At 44.7% G+C, this 21,305-nt stretch overlaps 1 protein-coding gene and 1 long non-coding RNA gene across 5 annotated transcripts in view; one reads left to right on the top strand and one right to left on the bottom strand.

Moving 5' to 3' along the window:
* LOC309363030 overlaps positions 1–21,305 on the top strand; it is a 111,725-nt gene that overhangs the window by 39,634 nt on the left and 50,786 nt on the right. The window lies entirely within an intron of this gene.
* Positions 6,865–21,305, bottom strand: part of RAB11FIP4 (RAB11 family interacting protein 4) — a 188,228-nt gene continuing 173,787 nt past the window's right edge. For 3 of the 4 annotated variants that reach the window (XM_081898647.1, XM_081898648.1, XM_081898650.1), the window contains 11 exons: positions 20,736–20,870; positions 20,066–20,101; positions 19,671–19,770; positions 17,442–17,545; positions 16,162–16,302; positions 14,346–14,427; positions 12,382–12,519; positions 11,150–11,308; positions 10,816–10,959; positions 9,077–9,172; positions 6,865–7,087 (listed from right to left, as the gene is read on the bottom strand). In XM_081898647.1, coding sequence (XP_081754773.1) covers positions 6,971–7,087; positions 9,077–9,172; positions 10,816–10,959; positions 11,150–11,308; positions 12,382–12,519; positions 14,346–14,427; positions 16,162–16,302; positions 17,442–17,545; positions 19,671–19,770; positions 20,066–20,101; positions 20,736–20,870 — 1,252 coding nt within the window. In that variant the 3' untranslated portion in view covers positions 6,865–6,970. The remainder of the gene's footprint in view (positions 7,088–9,076; positions 9,173–10,815; positions 10,960–11,149; positions 11,309–12,381; positions 12,520–14,345; positions 14,428–16,161; positions 16,303–17,441; positions 17,546–19,670; positions 19,771–20,065; positions 20,102–20,735; positions 20,871–21,305) is intronic. The other variant, XM_081898649.1, reaches the window with a different exon arrangement.

The raw sequence follows: 21,305 nt of genomic DNA, 5'->3' as shown, positions 1-21,305 counted from the left end.
AATTCAGTGGGGCTTTCTCTAAGCCAGTGGTTCTCAACCTGTGGTTCCCAGATGTTGTTGGACTACAACTCCCATCATCCCTGAGCTCTGGCCTTCCTAGCTAGGGGTGATGGGAGTTGTAGTTCAACAACATCTGGGGACCCACAGGTTGAGAAAGGCTGCAGTCTAAGCTAAGTAGATGTAAGATTACAGCCTAAGGCAGGCATGGCCAAACTTGGCCCTCCAGCTGTTTTGGGACTACAATTCCCATCATCCCTGACCACTGGTCCTGTTAGCTAGGGATGATGGGAGTTGTAGTCCCAAAACAGTTGGAGGGCCAAGTTTGGCCATGCCTGGCCTAAGGCATCCTATGCGGTTGGGGGATGACCAAAACACACTAGCCAACCCTACTCTCCCTTGGTAAAAGGGCTGGAACAGATTATCCAATTACTCCTCCTGATTCCTGGACTCCACATTTATCAACATTTGCCTTTCAGGTGTTTTGTACATACATTAAAGGTAAAGGTAAAGGTACCCCTGCCCGTACGGGCCAGTCTTGACAGACTCTGGGGTTGTGCGCCCATCTCACTTAAGAGGCCAGGGGCCAGCGCTGTCCGGAGACACTTCCGGGTCACATGGCCAGTGTGACATCGCTGCTCTGGCGAGCCAGAGCTGCACACGGAAACGCCGTTTACCTTCCCGCTAGTAAGCGGTCCCTATTTATCTACTTGCACCCGGAGGTGCTTTCGAACTGCTAGGTTGGCAGGCGCTGGGACCGAGCAGCGGGAGCGCACCCCGCAGCAGGGATTCGAACCGCCGACCTTTTGATCAGCAAGTCCTAGGCACTGAGGCTTTAACCCACAGCGCCACCTGTACATACATTAGCACATCTCAAACTTTTTTTTTTTTGGAAAGCTCCCACACAAACAAGAATATTCTCTCTCTCTTTTTTCAGGTGTCGCCACCCCAAGGATGTGGAACTTGTGGTCTTCCAGATGTTGTAGCACAGGGAATGGTCAGAGGTGATGCAGCAACATCTGGAAGGTCCAAAGTGCCCCATCCTTGCTCTATCTACTCTTTCAAAATGGCTGCACTAAGGCAAAGGCACTAGAATATAACAAAGACGGTCGGCTTAAGAAATTCAGATAGCCACTTGAAAAAAACCCAAACGTATTTCTGTGCAACATCATATACATCAATAGCTATAAACAAACACAACAGCATTGGCACACCACTTACAAAGTTTCATTTAAAGATTGCCTCAAATATAAAGTATGTGGGCTGAGATCCCAAATAAGTACCGTATTTTTTGCTCTGTAAGACTCACTTTTTCCCTCCTAAAAAATAAGGGGAAATGTGTGTTCGTCTTATGGAACGAATGCAGGCTGCGCAGCTATCCCAGAAGCCAGAACAGCAAGAGGGATTGCTGCTTTCACTGCGCTGCGATTCCTCTTGCTGTTCTGGCTTCTGAGATTCAGAATATTTTTTTTCTTGTTTTCCTCCTCCAAAAACTAGGTGCGTCTTGTGGTCTGGTGCGTCTTATAGAGCGAAAAATACGGTAATCATCCATCACCTTGTTAGGAATCACGTATCCTCTAACCCAGGGTTTCTCAAACTTGGGTTTCCAGCTGCTTTTGGTCTACAGTTCCCATCATCCCTGACCACTGGTCCTGCTAGCTAAGGATGATGGGAGTTGTAGTCCAAAAACAGCTGGAGACCCTGCTCTAACCCAAGCCTGCCCCCAACACATGCTTATCCAAACTTGTTTACATACTTCTAGCAACGCAGCATTCCCGATGCTAGAATTCATCTAGCAGTTTCCAACCTATCGCTTTCTGCCCTGGCCAAAACCAGCACTTTCTCTCGGTGTCTTTCCAACTTCTCCCTCTCTTGTCTCACAAATCTCAACATGCCTGGTTCTTCCAACTTTGAAAACAAAGCATAAACGACCCATTGCTCAAACCCGTATGGAATCAAACGTTCAGATTCACTCTACCTCCATCCTGTAAAAGCTATGTCAATGAAATCAGCAACCCTGCGCTATCAAAGTCCGATCGCTGGAGATTTTGGGGAATAAGCACCTGACCGCTCTGTCAAAGACAGAAGAAGTGTTGCATGCGTTGTTAGAATGAATGACTCGCAAAGGCGAAAGCTTCAGTAACATTCAAACTAACGAACACCTGCAATACTCCCCCATTAATTTTATCTTCCCTTGAATGCCAATGTATTAAAAAGGTGAATGGTCATAAGACGATGTGATACTTAAAACAAACCCCCTTTTTTTGCTGTTCACACACGGTGGCTAATTACTTTTGTGCCTTCAAAAGGATATTAACAGTGGTTGCAGTCAATGCTAATGATTTTGTAAATCCCCATAATGCACACCACAAAGCGGGGGCAGGAGAGAGAGAGAGATGAAGTTCAGCAATCTTTTTTTTGCTTTCTGCCATGACCACAACTAAAAAGGCAGCAGTGGCACCGCGAAAGTAAATGTCAGCGCATTTCAAAAGTTACGCGTGCCAAACGGAGAGATGATGTTAGAAGTTCAGCTGGCAATGCAATTAAAAACAGCTGGCATAATTATCATCCCATTATTATTACTCTCACTGTGGTGGGAACCACCATAAATATCCACTGGACTTTAAGAGTTTCTTGCTCTGTTGTCACCAATATTACCATGGCCCATCCTGTTCCTTTTTCCAGTGCTATGGATAATTTCGGTGGCTTCCTGGTTTGATTCTGCTAATACTCTTCTTGGTCACTCACAATTCCCATCCCATTCATCCACTTCCCCATCTCTTCAATCAACTGCAACTGATCCCTTACATGTTGGACATGCAATAGGAAGCTGCTGTGTGGAGCAGTCCTGTTCAGGGTTCCAGTCAGCCATGCCTTTCCCCAAGAAACTCCCCATTTTCATCCCTGACCGTAAATCAACATTCAGTGCCCTCTGCGCATGCTCAGTCCTCACTTGAGATGCACTGGACATTCCTCCCCAGAGTTTGCTTCCTAAAGATCTTTGTAAATGTCTGTAAACTTTGGGGTTCCCTCAAGCCTGCCCCTGCCCCTTGTGTTTAGATGGTGCTGTTTTGGCTTCATAAGGATGGGGACTCAGGTAGCTTGCTATTGGTGTATATCAGTGGTTCTCAACCTGTGGGTCCCCAGATGTTGTTGGACTACAATTCCCATCATCCCTGAGCTCTGGCCTTGTTAGCTAGGGGTGATGGGAGTTGTAGTTCAACAACATCTGGGGACCCACAGGTTGAGAAAGGCTGGTGTATATGATCACAGCATCAAGTGGGAGAAATCTGTAGGCAACCCAAAGGAAAGAGATACAGAAGCATACATGAATGCTTCATATAGAATAATTTTAATTGGTCATCCCATTTCAGAGGAAACCATTGAATCTCCTTTCTGCCCTTTTGCGAAGGGCATCCTGTTTTGTCTTAGATATATCCAGGCGAATAACAATATAGAGGCATATTTTCAAAGGAGACAACCTGGTTTGTTTTCTAGATTACTTCGTATCACTACACTGGCTGAATATGTTCCGGATGTTTGGCAAGATTTGCTTGATATCAAGGAGATTTGATACTAAACAGCTCTGGGGTGTAGTTGTAATAAAATCCTTCAGAAAAAAAAGAGATTACTCTAGGGCACACCCGGGTCTCAGATGCAATGAACCTATAGAGAAGATCATTGGTGGCAATGGAAAGAGGCGAGGGAGTTTTCCAAGGCACCAAAATACCACCCTACTCTTTGAGGTGTGTCAGTTACCCCAATGCGTTATTTGGATCATGAATCTTCTACAGAGGCAGTCAACACATTTCCAAGCCTTTCTCTTCAGCCACCTTCCCCAGCCCTCCAAAATGTTGTTTGACTCCAGTTCCCATCATCTTCAGCCAGCATAGCCAGCAGTCAGGGATGATGAGAGGTGTAGAACAAAACATCTGGGAGGACATCAAATATAGGAAGAAGGCTGCTTCAGAAGGCGTTGGGAGAGGTGTACGATTTCACATGAGCAAAATAAACACCATGGGCATGTTGAATGCATGCAGACTGCTAACTCTCAGATAGCTCACCCCCTATTCTGTTTATGAATTGTATTCCCATCTCTTTCCCAAAAGAAAGGAAGATATATCATTGGTTGCCAAATATATGGTGGCCCCAAAAAGCTAATGCTTGTTTGGACATGAAATGTGAGACCGCAGAAGAATTTTGACCATGATTTCCACAGAACCATTTTATATCTAGAAATCAAAGTGAGGGGGCGGAGGGGTTGAGAGTGTTTTATTGCAAAACACTTTTGCTGGATATAGATCAGTGGTTTTTAAAACGATTACTACCCAAGAGATTCTGTCTTCCAGTTTATTTTTGGTAGCTACAGACCCTAGAAGTCTACACACCCAACTTCCTTTTTTAAAACAAAACAAAAACAAAACACCACCACCAAGTCTGTTTTTCGACTTGGAACTGAAGGCTGTGATCAGTTAGGGAATGAATACGCAACAGGTGCTAACAGATACAAGCATCACCCAAGTCTTGCAGATGTTTTTACACACTATCTCTTTTCTGCATGTAAACCACTATCGAGTATGATAAAGGAGGAAACCCATGTGATTGAGTTCTCACCCCACCTCTCTAATACATGTGTGTGCCTGATTATCAAATTCAACAATAGACATGCCGCTTCCATGCAGCTAATGTGTTATCTGTGAAGCAGCTGTCACAAGGCATCTTTTGAGTTGGACAAGCCAAAAATGATAGTCACCATGGTCTGGGAACATGGTGTTATTTCGCTACCAATTTTCCCCACTGGCCGAAGGTAAAATTTGTACGGGTTTATTTTGGATATGGAATGGAAAAAAATGGATGACCACGTTGCAAAGCCGTGGTTTTAGGGATGGAGAACCTCCAGATGTTGCTGCACTCTACCTCTCATTGTCACTCACCATTGGCCATGCTGGCTATGGCTGACAGGAGATGGAATCCAATGACAACTGGAGGGCGTCAGGTTCCCTACCCCAGATTAAACAGTGAAAAAAAGAAAAGGAAAAGCCAGAGTGAGCTTGAGAATGCTTTTAGGTAGCACACATTGGAGGTGCAGGTGATCAATCCTGATTTTTCCAGAGTGATCACACCCAGAATCAATAGCACAAGTGTCTGCATGTCTGGTGACTCACAAAAAAGCTGAGCTTGAGAGCCATCAAGCTGGATAAATGTTGTGTATAAAGAAGTGATGTTTCTGACGTTTCAGAGAATTAAAAAAAACAACCTTGTTCTTCAATGAAGCACATGGTTCATTGCAGTCACAGGTCTTTCTGCAAGGGTTTGGATGCCCGTTAAATGAAGCATCTGTAGGTTCTCCCCCATTCCTTAAATTAATTTGCGTCTTGAATGGCTTTGTAAATAGGCACAAATCAGCAGGGAAAGGTTTGCCCAGATCTAAAGCAGCAGTAGCAACAAAATCTCCTGTTGGTTTATTTCTATTTGCAAAGCACACAGCCTCACCCCACCCTGGGAAAACTTACTAGCCTTCAGTGGGTGGACAAGCCCACATTTTAATACGGCAGCTGCTAAGGCTATGAAAGCACAGTGAGTTTCATGTGACCAAAGTCAGCTTGCATTTGTTGCCTGGTGCAGCAAACTGTCTAATCTCCAGTAGCAGCCCTTGATGCAGCCCAGTGATAATTTCGATGCAAAAAGAAAAGAAAAAAGTTTTTCGGAAAACAGCTTTGGAGGTGTGAAGCTCAGAACAACATTGGCAAAACCCCAGCCCTATTACATGCTTGGGCACATGGTTCTGCGTAATACTATCAGCTGCCCTAGAGGATTCATAACCATGTACAGTGGTACCTCGCAAGACGAATGCCTCGCAAGACAAAAAACTCGCTAGACGAAAGGTTTTTCCGTTTTCGATTTGCCTCGCAAGACGAATTTCCCCTATGGGCTTGCTTCGCAAGACGAAAACGTCTCGCGACGTCTAAAAACAAAGACATGTTTTGTTTATAAAGTTAATTTATTTTCCCTTCAGTTTTTGAACTGCTCTTTACAGTATGTGTGACTTTAAAGAGCAGTTAATAAACTGTTGTTGTACCAAATTTGGCTTTGTTTAGACCTTTTTTGACCATAGGAACGCATTAATTGATTTTCAATGCATTCCTATGGGATTTCGTGCTTCGCAAGACGAAAAATTCGCTAGACGACAAAAATTGCGGAACGAATTAATTTCGTCTTGCGGGGCACCACTGTACATGAGCATTTTTAAAGTGTTTTTTTTCTAGAGAGGAGGCAAATGCGCGTGTGTGTGTTAAAAAAATAAAAATTCTATACTCTTTCCCCTTCTGTATCATACATACATTCTTTTTGGCAGCACTGACCTTCCTGTAGCTTAAGTAGCAGAACACTGACAAAAAGGGGGGGGAGGGGAAATCAGTGCTTGTGAATCGAACCTGGACCTGCTACACATTTCTGGCAAGAGGAAGGGGTGAAAACTGATAAGACATGGGACTCTGCATTGTTTGGGGTAGGGAGGATTGGCAATAGATATGCTCACATTGTCTTTTTCTCCTTGCAACTAGAGGTAGTGTCATTCGTGTGTGTGTGTGTCCAGTATCTAAAAACAGTGCAAATCCAGTTACTTATGTGGTTATTTCGTTACAATCCTGTAACAGTCTCTTCTCCCCCCCGCCCACAAGTAGTAGTGAAAGTGCATGGGGAAAAACGGACCAAGCCAAATTATGATTCACAGACAAGGTGTACCAAACCTCATATAAACACGTCCTGTGCATCCACACGAGAGTGTGTGTGTGTGTGTGTGTGTATATATATATATATATATATATATATATATATATATATATATAATGTGTGTGTATATATGTATATATATATATATAGGTTCATTTACAGTAGCAAAGTGATATTTGGATCCAACAGCATCCCATCAGATGCAAGGCTCTACTTGCTTCTCCTTCCTTGCTCCAAGTCTTCAGTTTTTGATTTCCAGGATGGATGGGTTGTGGTCTAAAATGGCGAGGATTATCTTGTCCATGTATTGGCGCAGCCTGTAGTTGATCTCTTCCTGTTCTTTGAGGGCTTCCATGAGCTGAAACGAGGAAGGACGACGTCAAAAACCTCCATTGCGACATCACGTAAGGACCCATAGCTACTGAGCGATCAGGCACACTTTGGCCTCCAGCTTATTTTTATGGAGATTACCGTGTTTTTCGCTGTATAAGGCACACTTTTTCCCTCCTAAAAAGTAAGGGGAAATGTGTGGGCGTCTTATGGAGCGAATGCAGGATGCGCAGCTATCCCAGAAGCCAGAACAGCGAGAGGGATCGCTGCGCAGCCCTCCCTCTTGCTGTTCTAGCTTCTGGCTTACCCCCTCTGCCCCTTCCCCTACCTCCTGGAAAATCCCCCAAGAGCTGCGCTCCCTTTAAAGAGCTGCGCGGAGCGTGTGTGCGGCTCTTGGGGGCTTTTCCCTCCTTGGGGAAAAGCCCGGAAGCTCCGCACACATGCTCCATGTGGCTCGTGAAAGGGAGTGCTGAGCAGAGCCTGGGATGCATACAGGCTCTGCTCAGTGCTCCCCTTAAAGACCATATTTTTTGCTCTATGAGACTCACTTTTTCACTCCTAAAAAGTAAGGGGAAATGTGTGTGCGTCTTATGGAGCGAATGCAGGCTGTGCAGCTATCCCAGAAGCCAGAACAGCAAGAGGGATCACTGCTTTCGCTGCGCAGCACTCCCTCTTGTTGTTCTGCCTTCTGAGATTCAGAATATATTTTTTTTTCCTGTTTTCCTCCTCCAAAAACTAGGTGCGTCTTATGGTCTGGTGCGTCCTATAGAGCGAAAAATATGGTAATTTTTTTTCTTGCATTCCGCTTCTAGAAACTAGGTGCGTCTTATGGTCAAGTGTGTCTTATGGAGCAAAAAATACGGTATTTTAATGGACCAGGCAGGGGAGGGGATGGTGTGGAGATTTCCCAGTCTCTCCCCTCCACCCCCCTCCCACCTATCAGTGAATCAAACAGGTCAGGTGATTAGAAAGGCAGTTGAGGCTCATATTTCCAAACCCAACTCTTATTTCCCCCATGTATTTTGCCCCCCCCCAGTGAGAACTGAACCAAACCAACCTTTACCTAGCTCTGCCACAGGTTCCTCTCTTTCTTGCTGTGCATTTGCAGAGAAAGGGAGACCACAAAGTAGCAGAAAGGCACACAAGTTTTATGGGGGGTGGGCATGAACGTAAACTTAATACAGGCTAGTCAAAAGCCAGCTCTGTCCTCTTTCCCAAAGCGTCCAAGCCCTAAAGGGTGAAGCACTTCTCCTTCCAAATGAGGCGCTGCGCCCTCTCCCTCCTCAACCCGGAACCTTTTTGTTGTTTTTTGAAGGGTGGGAGGACGAGGGAAAGTGTCAGGGCTTTTTTCCAGCCAGAACTCTCCGGAACTCAGTTCCGGCACCCCTCAGGTGGGCGCCATTGCCATTCTAAGAGAACACTACATCTTTGGGAAGTTGATAACCCGGTTTAACCATGTGTATAGTATGAAGGAGGACACAAATTTAACTACCTGTTTGGATACTTTAACCCAGGCAGCAGTCAAACAAGAACAACCATATTAAGTCCAGTCAAAGGCGACTATGCGGTTACAGCGCTTATCTCGCTTTCAGGCCGAGGGAGCCGGCGTTTGTCCACAGATAGCTTTCTGGGTCAATGTGGCCAGCATGACTAAACCGTTTCTGGTGCAGCGGGAAACCGTGACAGAAACCACAGCGCACGGAAACACCGTTTACCTTCCCGCCACAGCGGTACCTATTTATCTACTTGCACTGGGGTGCTTTCGAACTGCTAGGTTGGCAGGAGCGGGGACAGAGCAATGGGAACTCACCCCGTCGTGGGGATTCTAACTGCCGACTTTCTGATCAGCAAGCCCAAGAGGCTCAGTGATTTAGACCACAGCACCACCCATGTAAATAAAGTTTGGAATACACTGCAATATACAGAAAAGAAAATTCTATCTTGATTTCCTTTTTTCCTTTTTTTAAGTACACTATTTGTTTGCTACAGCATGTCTGTATTATCTATTGCATTTTACCTTTAGAGACTCTGGGAGTTCATAAGCCTTAGAAATCTCTTGAATCTTCAGCTTTTGATCCCTGTCCCCTTGCAAAAGCTCCTTTACCATAACACCCTAAATATCAAATCATATTCTCACTTGAATAAAATACAACTGGAAAAAGTCTTTTAAAACTTTGGATTTATCTTTACAGATATTTCAGTTTCTCTTAGAAGTCAAAGCTTAGTTCTGCAAAGGTTCCTCGTGGTACAGAAATATTAATACAGTTGCTCTATATAGCAAAGGAGAAAACAGACCATGGTCCATCACGGTTATTTCCTAGCAGACCAATTGATGCTGGTTGCCAGGAATTCTTGCAAGGGCTGCTGGGGCAGGTATTAATACTATTACTGCTATTAATTATAGTTTGCTCTGACTCATCAAAAACTCATTGATTGTGCATCCTTGCTTTATAAATTTAATCCGTACCAATGGACCATAAGGAGTCTAGCAAAAGGCTGTGCAGTGCTGGTGTCAAGTTGCTGCTAACTCTTTATTCACATAGGTCAGTGTGTCTGGCTGTTAACCAGAAGGTTGGTGGTTCGAGTCCACCCAGGGGTGGCTGCAGGCAGGATTCCTGGTTTGCAGGGGGTTGGACTAGATGACCCAACTCAACGATTCTACATCGCCCACTGACTACAGAGCTGAAGGCAGCACACTCCGCACTCGGGGCCACGAGGAGGCTGCTTCCCCAGCCATCCGGGAAGAATACAATGACAAAGGGGAGACTAAGCAGGCTGCCCCGTCTGTTGGCTAGTGAAGGGGTAGTTGCAAGGCTCTTCCTCCCCCTGTTCTCCAACAGAAAGAACACTCTGCTCCAACAGCCAGCTGACTGCATAAATGAGGGGAAAGGACACTTTGGTCCAATCTGTTGGCCAAAGGAATAAGAGTGATCAAATGCTAATCAAGCCAAGCAGAAGATCATCCGCCTGGACCCTACGCTGGTTATAAACACCCACTTTTGCTAACCACTTTGTTGTGGCTTTAAAGACTGATCTCCCTCCTCTACCTTTTGCCACCAATTCCCAGCCCTTGTGTGTATTTGTAAGGTCAGGTGGCAGGACGCCCCCTCCCTTATTAACTTAGGTGAACAGCTTTGGAATAATTCTGCCCACCTTTCATGATCAGGAGGCCCTGTTTTGTTTTTTGTTTTTTATTACACCAACCAATGTTTCAAAGCAAGCCTCCCACAGAAATCTGGGCAGTGCTTAGAAAACTGGTTTCAAAATTCTATCGGTATCTTGTCTGCTCAAGATTTTGCAATCTTACCACTAATATCGCTCGGCCCGGACACTGAGGTCCAGCTCCGAGGGCCTTCTGGCAGTTCCCTCCCCGTGAGAAGTGAGGTGACAGGGAATCAGGCAGAGGGCCTTCTCGGTGGTGGCACCTGCCCTGTGGAACACCCTCCCATCAGATGTCAAGGAAATGAACAACTATCTGACTTTTAGAAGACATATGAAGGCAGCCCTGTTTAGGGAAGTTTTAATGTTTGACTTTTTATCGTGTTTTTAATATTCTGCTGGGAGCTGCCCAGAGTGGCTGGGGAAACCCATCCAGATGGGCAGAGTATAAATAAACTATTATTATTATTATTATTATTATTATTATTATTATTAGACAGATGTGTGTGCGTGGTGTGTGTGTAGATGCATGCTCACACATGCTCTGCCTGTGCACTCACTTAATCAGCTGCAAACTATTTTTTCCCCACACTTTACCTCATCTCTGGAGGCAGAATCAATTTCAGCGGCCAACGACTGGGCTTTTGTTTGTGTCGCAAAAAGGTTCTTGGCTTCGTAAAGACTAAGACTAAGAATCTGCCCGTTAAGGTCGTCGTTCTGGTCACGAAGCTTCTGATTCTCCTACCAAGAGAGGAAGGAGAGGAGAAAGGAAGTAAATTTCGCATCAGGCTGAATAAGAAAGCATCAGTCAGAATACCATTGTGGATATTTCCGCATTACAACAATGACAAAGTTGCTTTCTTCTGCTCCTCCTGAAAGAGGCATGGAGGTTTCCTAAATCTCCCTCACTCCAGCCCCAAGAACACCTCACCTGCTTTAGCCTTTTAATTTCGTGTTCCATTTCCACCTCTCTCGTCTTCGCATTGAATTCGCTCAAGCTGGAGGAAGAGCTTCTTCCTCGACCAGGCCGCTCACATTCTAGCTTGTACAACTGCAAATGTTCCAGCTCCTTCCGCAAATCCTCAATAAGCTGTGTGGGGAGAAGAAACAGGACACAGAGAGTACAATTTGTTAAGCCGACATACAGAACGGGATCTGGCGGTACACAGCCAACTGACAACTTAAAAATGTACCTGACAGGACTAAGCAACAACACACCCAGAAAAACAACAACTCATTTCCTGATTTCCTGCTATAGAGATAGAACCCTTTCCACAGTGGGGATGATCTAGGGCTCACTGTGGACTGCAAGGCCAAAAAGATGCTGGACCGAGCCACTTCCAAATGGACCCAGACCTCAAACCTATGAGCCTGCCTTTCTGAAGCCCAAGTGGCGTTATTAGCCCCAATCCATGAACTGTAAAATCCATAATAATAATAATAATAATAATAATAATAATAATAATAATAATTTATTATTTATACCCCGCCCATCTGGCTGGGCTTCTCCAGCCACTCTGGGCGGCTTCCAACAGTAATACATCAAACATTTAAAGCTTCCCTAAACAGGGCTGCCTTCAGATGTCTTCTAAAAGTTTGGTAGGTGTTGTTCTCTTTGATATCTGGTGGGAGGGTGTTCCACAGGGCAGGTGCCACCACCAAGAAGGCCCTCTGCCTGGTTCCCTGTAACTTGGATTCTCACAGTGAGGGAACCGCCAGAAGGCCCTTGGCGCTGGACCTCAGTGTCCGGGTAGAACGATCGGGGTGGAGATGCTCCTTCATAAGATCTTGAACAACCATGACAATTTGAAAACTGCTGCTAACCAACAACTGGTAACTTCTTTCCCAAAGCAATTCTGCGGTGCAATTTTTAAAGGACCTCTGGGGGGAGTGTAGAGAGAAGCAACGCCATGGTGTATCTGCAGTAGCACAACTGGACGCCTTCCTCTCCCCAGGCTGCAACAAAACATGTCTGTCCTGTATCTCTCTCGGCAGACGCTGTAACCTTCCAACAGTTTGACTTCATCCCCAAAGGCACACACTTCCATTGTCTCCTGAGACAGAAATTGGATGCCAACCAATTTCTATTTAAGAAGTTCCAGTCTTCATTTACCCTTACACACAGGCAATATTAGCCCTGCACCATTAAAAATGGTTACCTACCTCCTGAGTAGCCTCCCTCTCCTTGTTAAATTCCATCCTGTTCTGTCTCAGTTTGTCCATCATCCTTTTATACAAATCCATCTCATCCTTGAGCCGCAGACTGGTGTCTTCCAATCGGTCTGACATTCGCTGCCTCTCCTGAGGAAAACAAAGAAAGAAGTTACAAGCTGCCTACAACCCAAGAGTCACTCTGTATATTCAGGAGAAATATTTTGTCTTTGGCCTCCTGGAATGGTGTCATTTTAGAGGGGAGAAGGCTTGACTGTTTTGAATGCCCCCAATGTAAACAAACAAACAAACAAACAAACAAACAAACACTAAATCAAACAAAAAGCCCTCCTTGTGTACAGAAAACTTGTGGAAAATGCTAGAATGTTGGTTTTTCTAGGGCAAAGTGTGTGTTTTTTTTAACATGAGCGAGCATTCAAAAAAGGCAATTTCCTACAACTGAAGAGACCATCTTGTTCCATATGAACAGGCACAGGAAAACTTGGCCCTCCAGATGTTTTGAGACTACAATTCCCATCATCCCTGACCACTGGTCCTGTTAGCTAGGAATGATGGGAGTTGTAGTCCCAAAACATCTGGAGGGCCAAGTTTGCCGATGTCTGCATATGAACCTCATCTTCTGAGGCCCTCCTTCACGTGCCTCCTCCTCCTCGAGAAGTCCAGAGGGTGGCAATGCAAGAACGGGGCCTTCTCTGCAGTGGCTCCCCGCCTGTGGAATGCTCTCCCCAGGGAAGTTCTCCTGGCGCCTTCATTGTATACCTTTAGGCACCAGGCAAATATGTTCCTTTTTAACCAGGCCTTTGGTTGATCTGATTGACATCCTTTTAAAATGTGGCTCTCTTTTTTGGGGGGGGGTGTTATTGGGTTATTGTTTTTATTTTGATTTTATATATTGTGATCTTTTCTGTGAACCGCCCTGAGACCTCCAGGTATAGGGTGGCCTAAAAATTCAAACAAACAAAATAAGAGGCACAGATGACATAGGCAGGGGCCAGCAAACTTTTTCAGCAGGGGGCCGGACCACTGTCCCTCAGACCTTGTGGGGGGCCGGACTATATATTTTTTTAAAAATAAATTCCTATGCCCCACAAATAACCCAGAGATGCATTCTAAATAAAAGCACACATTCTACTCATGTAAAAACACCAGGCAGGCCCCACAAATAACCCAGAGATGCAGTTTAAATAAAAGCACACATTCTACTCATGTGAAAACACGCTGGTTCCTGGAATGTCCGTGGGCCGGATTTAGAAGGCGATAGGGCCGCATCCGGACCCTGGGCCTTAGTTTGCCTACCCATGACATAGGGCTCTGCCATGCAATTCTTCCAAAGGCATTTATCAGCTCTCAGTTGTCCCCCCCCCCTCTTTTATTTGTCCTAGAGGTTTGCATATGGTAGTTTGGGATATAGTGGCATATTACTTTGTGATTTACAGTAGATGCCAGGGTTTTCCAGTTCCCAAATGCTTAAAAAGAAGGCTTCTTGATCCACTGAAGCTAATACAGTGGTACCTTGGGTTAAGTACTTAATTCGTTCCGGAGGTCCGTTCTTAACCTGAAACTGTTCTTAACCTGAAGCACCACTTTAGCTAATGGGGCCTCCTGCTGCCACCGTGCCGCCGGAGCACAATTTCTGTTCTCATCCTGAAGCAAAGTTCTTAACCTGAAGCACTATTTCTGGGTTAGTGGAGTCTGTAACCCGAAGCGTATGTAACCTGAAGCATATGTAACCTGAAGCGTATGTAACCTGAGGTACCACTGTAGGAGCTTTATCCAATGGCAGATTTGTATGCTGTCATGATATTATATTAGGGGCTGCCAGTTTATAAATACCTTTAGGAATAAAATGACATAAAGGCAAAACTCGTGCTACAGACCTGTCAGGGCTTAAGAGGTGACAGACCTGCCGTGACTGAAAGTTAAGGTGCCAAAAAAAATTTCAAGAGCTCCATTACCTCATCCAGTTTCTCGCTTTGCGATTTCAGCCGCAAAACGGTGGTTTTGAGTTCACAGTTTTCCTCCTCGAGCTGTTGAACCCTGAAATTGAAGACGAAAAATAAATGACTGCACACAAAAACACTGTCCATCTGTACAGGCACAAAGGAAGTATCTTCTTTTGCCAACTGGCAAAGTACAACTAAACATCAGCTACTGAGGAGTCCGATTTTCAGAGCACAATGCTCAGTGTCAGGGCTGGTTTTTTAAAAAATCGTACCAATTTTTCTAATCAGTATTTCCTTTGGCCCAATAAATTGTTCTAAGATTCTCCTGCCTGCTTGCCCTCCCTCCCCCGCCCCAAATGTGACTTAAGACCCATAACATTCTCAGCCACGGTCAGTTTTGTACACTATATCAAGTTAAGTCAGGACACTTGCTCAGGAGTCACTTCATCAAAAATTGGTCTTTCATAAGGTCTAAACTAATAACAAGAAACAGAGTCGCCATTTGTCTATTGTATTCATTAAGAACCCATTTAAACCCTGCTTTCCCATTCCAATGAGTTTCCAACATGCCTGAACAAACAGACTTAAAATAAAAACACAACTAAAAACAGAGTGTATTTCCAAAAACAAATCCAAGCCAGAATACCCAGTGAAGAGCATAAAAACAGGAACAAAAGAGCTACGCCAACGTTCATTAAAAGCCTAGGGAAATAAAACAGTTTGCTGCAGATGCCTAATTAGGGCTGTGTGGATGCAGCAATTTTGCAGGAGCACGGAGGAAGAGCCAAGTGTGGTATTGAGAATTCACCCTCCAGAGATTTATTTTTGAAAAAGTGTACAAGTTTCTAGCCCTTATAGCTGAGAAATATGTCTTGAAATGCATAGGTCGATGATGCATAGTTCCAGACAGCAACCACAGAGAAGCATCTTGCATTAACAGCAGCTTCTGGCAAGTTTCATGCGGTTGCATATACAGTTTTCCTTGGCATGGGATTTTAAATGCCTAGATGCAAAATTTCTCTCTGCATGTAAAAGGTAAAGTTAAAGGACCCTGGATGGTTAAGTCCAGTCAAAGGCGACTAGTGTGATGTAATGGTTAAGAGCGGTAGTCTTGTAATCTGGGGAACCAGATTCGCGTCTCCACTCCTCCACCTGCAGCTGCTGGGTGACCTTGGGCCAGTCACACTTCTCTGAAGTCTCTCAGCCCCACTCACCTCACAGAGTGTTTGTTGTGGGGGAGGAAGGGAAAGGAGAATGTTAGCCGCTTTGAGACTCCTTCGGGTAGTGATAAAGCGGGATATAAAATCCAAACTCCTCTTCTCTTCTATGAGGTTGTGGCGCTCATCTCGCTTTCAGGCCGAGGGAGCGGTGTTTGCCCACAGACAGCTTTCTGGGTCATGTGGCCAGCATGACTAAACAGCTTCTGGTGCAACGAAACACCATGACTGAAGCCAGAGCACATGGAAACACTGATCCTGCCACAGTGGTACCTATTTATCTACTTGCACTGGTGTGCTTTCAAACTGCTAGGTTGGCAGGAGCAGGGGCAGAGCAACGGGAGCTCACCCGGCCGTGCCGATTCGAACCACCAACCTTCTGATTGGCAAGCCCAGGAGGCTCAGTGGTTTAGACCGCAGCGCCACCTGCGTCCCTGCAGGTAAAGAAACCTTGATAGTCCACATTTCAGAAGACTGCTCGTCTTGGGGCTTATGTTCACATGTTCACATTTTGTTCCCTAGATAGTCATCCATGTTGCAACTTGGAAACGAAGTCGTTCGTAGAGGCAAGCATGGCTGAGGAAAGCCAGCAGGGTATCAATGAATATTACCTTGCGTTCAGCAGTTCGATTTCCGTGCTCTTCTCTTTCTCGTACTTGCTATATGCTTCTCTGTGCCTCTTTATCTCTTCTTCCAGAGTCTGCTCAGCTGACGTCTCTTGGTCTTTCAAGAGTTCTTCGAGTTCGTGAACTCTTAAGCAAAAAAAGAAAAAGGTCACCAATTTATTTATTTGATTTATAAACCGCCCTTCGTCGTAAGATCTCAGGACTGTTCACAGGATAAAATACAGGATAAAAACAAATAAATAAGGCAAGAGTGCAGCTGTTGACTAAGGGATAATTTTGCAAAATGGAATGTAAAGGGACCCCTGACCATTAGGTCCAGCCGTGACCGACTCTGGGGTTGCAGCGCTCATCTCGCTTTATTGGCCGAGGGAGCCAGCGTACAGCTTCCGGGTCATGTGGCCAGCATGACTAAGCCGCTTCTGGCGAACCAGAGCAGCACACGGAAACGCTGTTTACCTTCCCGCCAGAGCGGTACCTATTTATCTACTTGCACTGGTATGCTTTTGAACTGTTAGGTTGGCAGGAGCTGGGACCGAGCAATGGGAGCTCACCCCATCGAGGGAATTCGAACCGCCGACCTTCTGATCAGCAAGCCCCAGGCTCTGTGGTTTAACCCACAGCACCACCCGCATCCTGTTGACTAAGGGATAATTTTGCAAAATGGAATGTAACTAGAAGTAAATCAGAATTTGTAAACGCAGGGGAAAAAACCCAAAACAAAACAGCAAACAGAAGTAAATCCTGCCTGTGTTTTCATTTGGTTGTTATATTTTCTCACATAATCAAAAATAGGCTTCCACTCTTTCATAAATTGTCCATTGTGCTGATCTCTTATTCTATTAAAATAATAATTTAATAATAATAATTTATTGTTTATACCCTGCCCACCTGGCTGGGTTTCCCCAGCCATTCTGGGCAGCTTCCAACAAATGATTAAAAATATATTAAAATGAAAATAAATACATAAACATGTAATAAAAAGACATAGTTGCTAATAATACATTGAGTATCACATCTAGTCTGACCCTGAATCTTAGGCCAAAGAAACTCCTTTTTTTTTAAAGAGACTTTCCTGCCCACCCTCAAATCACAGCTCTTGCAAATATTCTAAACATCTCTCAAAATCCTTTTGAAAGCAGATATCCAACAGATCCAAGGGATCATTATCACTTCCATTGTTGCTGGAGTCCTTGCTCTGCCTAAAGTTCTCAATATATCTCTGTGGAGGCTACAGAAAGGAGACAGCAGGCAGTATACTAGATTACCTGTGAACCAGGTGTGTGTTCTCCTGTTTCAATTTGCTTTTCAGGTCACCGTTTGTCATGCTGTCATTTTCCAGTTCCGTCACTTTTTTCTCTAAATAAGTAACCTGTAAAAACGAACGGGGATGTAAGCTTCTGCCCATAGCACAGTGATGGCCAAACTTGGCTCTCCAGCTGTTTTGGGACTACAACTCCCATCATCCCTAGCTAACAGGACCAGTGGTCAGGGATGATGGGAATTGTAGTCCCCAAACAGCTGGAGGGCCAACTTTGGCCATCACTGCTAGAAGGTTTACCGAAAATATAGACTGGAGGAAAGAGCAAGTTAGACCCTTAACGGTTTATTAGAATCATAGAGATGGAAAGGGACAATGAGGGTCATTTAGTCCAACCCCCTGCTATGAAGGAATCTTTTGCCCAATGTGGGGCTCAAACCCACAACCCTGAAATTAAGAGATTCATGCTCTACCGAGTGAGCTAATCTTAATGGTTTACAAACGGTAATAGCTTGGGAAATGTTGAGAGAGTATCAGAGAGCACTTTATCTGCTTGCATTGACTGTGTGTAGGAAAAAGACCTCATTCAGCACCAATTTGGGTGCCACAAAGAATTTCACCACTGCTGGGGGCTGGCGGACCACCAGAAATTGCTTTGTGGGCCTGATTTGGCCTGCAGGGCATGGGTTCACCACCCCAGTGGGGGGGGCATGGGGTTTATTGCTTTGTAGTTTTTTTTTAATATTTATTTTTCTTACAGTGGAACTTCGGTTTTCGAATATAATCTGTTCCGGAAGACCATTTGGCTTCTGAAACGGATCAATGGGCTGACTGCAAAGTCAATGGAGAAAAATGAAATGGAGAAAATGGAGAAATGGAGAAAATTGAAAAATGTGCCCCGGAAGCCGTTCGGCTTCCAAAAAGCGATCAAAAATGGAAGTATTCACTTCCTGGTTGTCGGTGTTCAGGTTCTGAATTGTTTGGCCTCCAAAGCATTCGACAACCAAGGTTCCACTGTATTAAATTTTCTGTTTTACATTTTAGAATATTCATTTAAACAACCTTAAAATATCAATGACTTCCCTTCTTCTCTTTCCGTGGTTCATTTTGCCTAACATAAATCCCTGCATATTTCATATAGAGGAAACCATTCAGTATTCCATTATTACATCCAACAAAACGTATTTACACTGCTGAATTTATCTTAATGCTGCCCACGTTTTCAAATGCACACAACCCCCCCATATATTCAATAAACACTTCCCAATCTACTTTAAATGCATGTTCTTCTTGTTCTCTTCTTCTATAGTTTGTATTCTTTGTAGTTTTCCTCTTGTTGTTTTTATTATGTATTTTATGTTTTTATCTTGTCTTTTTATGTTGTGAGCCGCCCTGAGATGAAGGGTGGCAGACAAATTTAATAAAAAGAAATAAATAAAATAAAGGGATTATGCTAAGAGCTTGGCACTGTTTCATCAGCCACACTTTCCCTAATTTAAAATTGCTCCCCAGTTTCTGTCTACAGTGGTACCTCTGGTTGCGAACGAGATCTGTTCTGGAGGCCCGTTCGCAACATGAAAAGAACGCAACCCACAATGGCGCGTCTGCGCATGTGTGGGTTGCAATTCAGTGTGGCATTTTGCGCTTTTGTGCATGCGCCAGCGGCGAATCCCGGAAGTAACCCTTTCTGGTACTTCCGGGTCGCCGCGGGGCGTAACCTGAAAGAACGTAGCATGAAGCGGACGTAACATGAGGTATGACTATATAGAGTTTGGATTTGGATTTGATATCCTGCTTTATCACTACCCGAAGGAATCTCAAAGCGGCTAACAATCTCCTTTTCCCTTCCTCCCCACAACAAACACTCTGTGAGGTGAGTGGGGCTGAGAGACTTCAGAGAAGTGTGACTGGCCCAAGGTCACCCAGTAGCTGCATGTGGAGGAGCGGAGACGTGAACCCGGTTCACCAGATTACGAGTCTACCGCTCTTAACCACTACACCACACTGGCTCTCGTATATCACACTCACACTGCATGAGACTTCAGGAAAGCCTCAGGACTATAAACTGACAGATAAGAAAAAGCAGCTTTGGCACATTAGCAAATCCCCAGAGTGGGGAACCAATGTCCCTCCAGATGTTGTTGGACTCCACCTCCCATCAGCCTCAACCAGCGTAGCCAGAAGTCAGGAATGATGGGAGTTGTGGTTCCCCACGTGTTCCACATTGACACCTCACCTTTTCTGTGATATCGTTATCGCATGAGTCTATGCTGTCTCTGAACAAGTCCTCTGTGCTGCCGTTGCTGCTGCTGAAGTTGCTGTTGTGGAAAAGTTGCCTGTTGGGAAGACAAGAGGACAGCTGCTTTGACCCTTTGGAGTAGTGTTTCCCAACCTGTGGGTCCCCAGATGTTGTTGGACTACAACTCCCATCATTCCTAGCCAGCATGACCAGTGGTCAGGGATGATGGGAGTTGTAGTCCAACAAACATCTGGGGACCCGCAGGTTGAGAACAGCTGCTTTGGAGTAAGAAAGGGGGCTCTGTGAGCCACTTTAGTGGAGAAGCCTCCAATGTCTAAACAAGTCTGTATTTAAGGGCCAAGTCTCAGGTAGAAATGTGAGCTGATTCTTACCTGCCAAAAGCCGTACTTGTTATTTTTCTGTTTGGGCTGGAAGAAACAAAAAAAGAAGCAACATAGGATGAGTTAAGGTTAACCCAAAGCTGTGGTTTCTGCATTATGGCCAGGGCCGGATGTAGGTTTGATGAGGCCCTAAGCCACTGAAGGTAATGGGGCCATTTATATGTCCAGCTGCCCTTTGTCAACAACAAATTGCCACTGTTTTTTGTGTTGAATATATGTTATATGGTAATTTATGGACCTAATAGGCCCATACACAACACAAAACACTGTTGCTCTATGTAGGTTTTATTTGATTTGTTCTTTATCTTATATTTTGGAAATGTACATCCGGTCCCGTCCCCCCTTGGAATTTATCCTATACTTCTTTCAGAATTTCACAATGACACAGATATTGAGGTTTCACTAATGTGCAACTTTATTCAATCAATGAAAACTCAACTAAAAGGGAATCCTATGCAGGTCTACTCAGAAGTAAGCCCGACTAACCTATTCAGTGTGTGCAGAACTGCAGCCTGCAACCATAATGAAATCATATTCTTCCACATTTATTACTAATTTTTAATTCAATTTAACACTAGTTATTAATATAACATCACTATCAATGCCCAGGGTTGCTTGAGGACTCTCGAAATGTTCCTACAGGTCCACAGTGTTTACTCACCTGTTTGCTTTCAGGTTTTTCAGCCTGGCTTCCAAGTCATTCAGCAGGTTGATTTTCTTACAGCACTGTGTGCAGTAGACATCCAGCAGCTCGCTATTGTAAATATGCCTCATTTTTCTTGGTGTCTGGCCGGCACTGTTGGCAGAAAGGCAAAGAGGTGCTCAAACGGGTCCTGTGTGGACCAGCCATAAATCACACCCACCCTTCTTGAATGATGACACCAGTCTTGCTCTTACCGCAACATCTGCAGCAGGGTGTTAACCCCAGGAAGTTGTTGCCTGCATTGCCCTGTTCCTAGTATGACCCCCAAATCTGCGAGATTTTACAGTAGGAGCCAGTGCAGATATATTTGATTTATACCGGGGTTTTGCAAACTTGGATCTCCAGCTGCTGTTGGGAGTACAACTCCCATCTTCCCTAGCTAGCAGGGCCAGTGGTCTGGAATGATGGGAACTGTAGTCCAAAAGCGGCTGGAGACCCAAATTTGGGAAACCTTGATCTACACATATTCCAGTCCTCCTTCTCTTGACTGTTTGCTTTTGACCAAGATAGATTATGGATATATAGTAC

The sequence above is a fragment of the Podarcis melisellensis genome (assembly GCF_964234715.1).
Source record: "Podarcis melisellensis genome assembly, chromosome: 2".
Taxonomy (NCBI): domain Eukaryota; kingdom Metazoa; phylum Chordata; class Lepidosauria; order Squamata; family Lacertidae; genus Podarcis; species Podarcis melisellensis.
The sequence above is the reverse complement of the archived record's forward strand: the minus strand, read 5'-3'. Positions and strand labels throughout refer to the sequence as shown.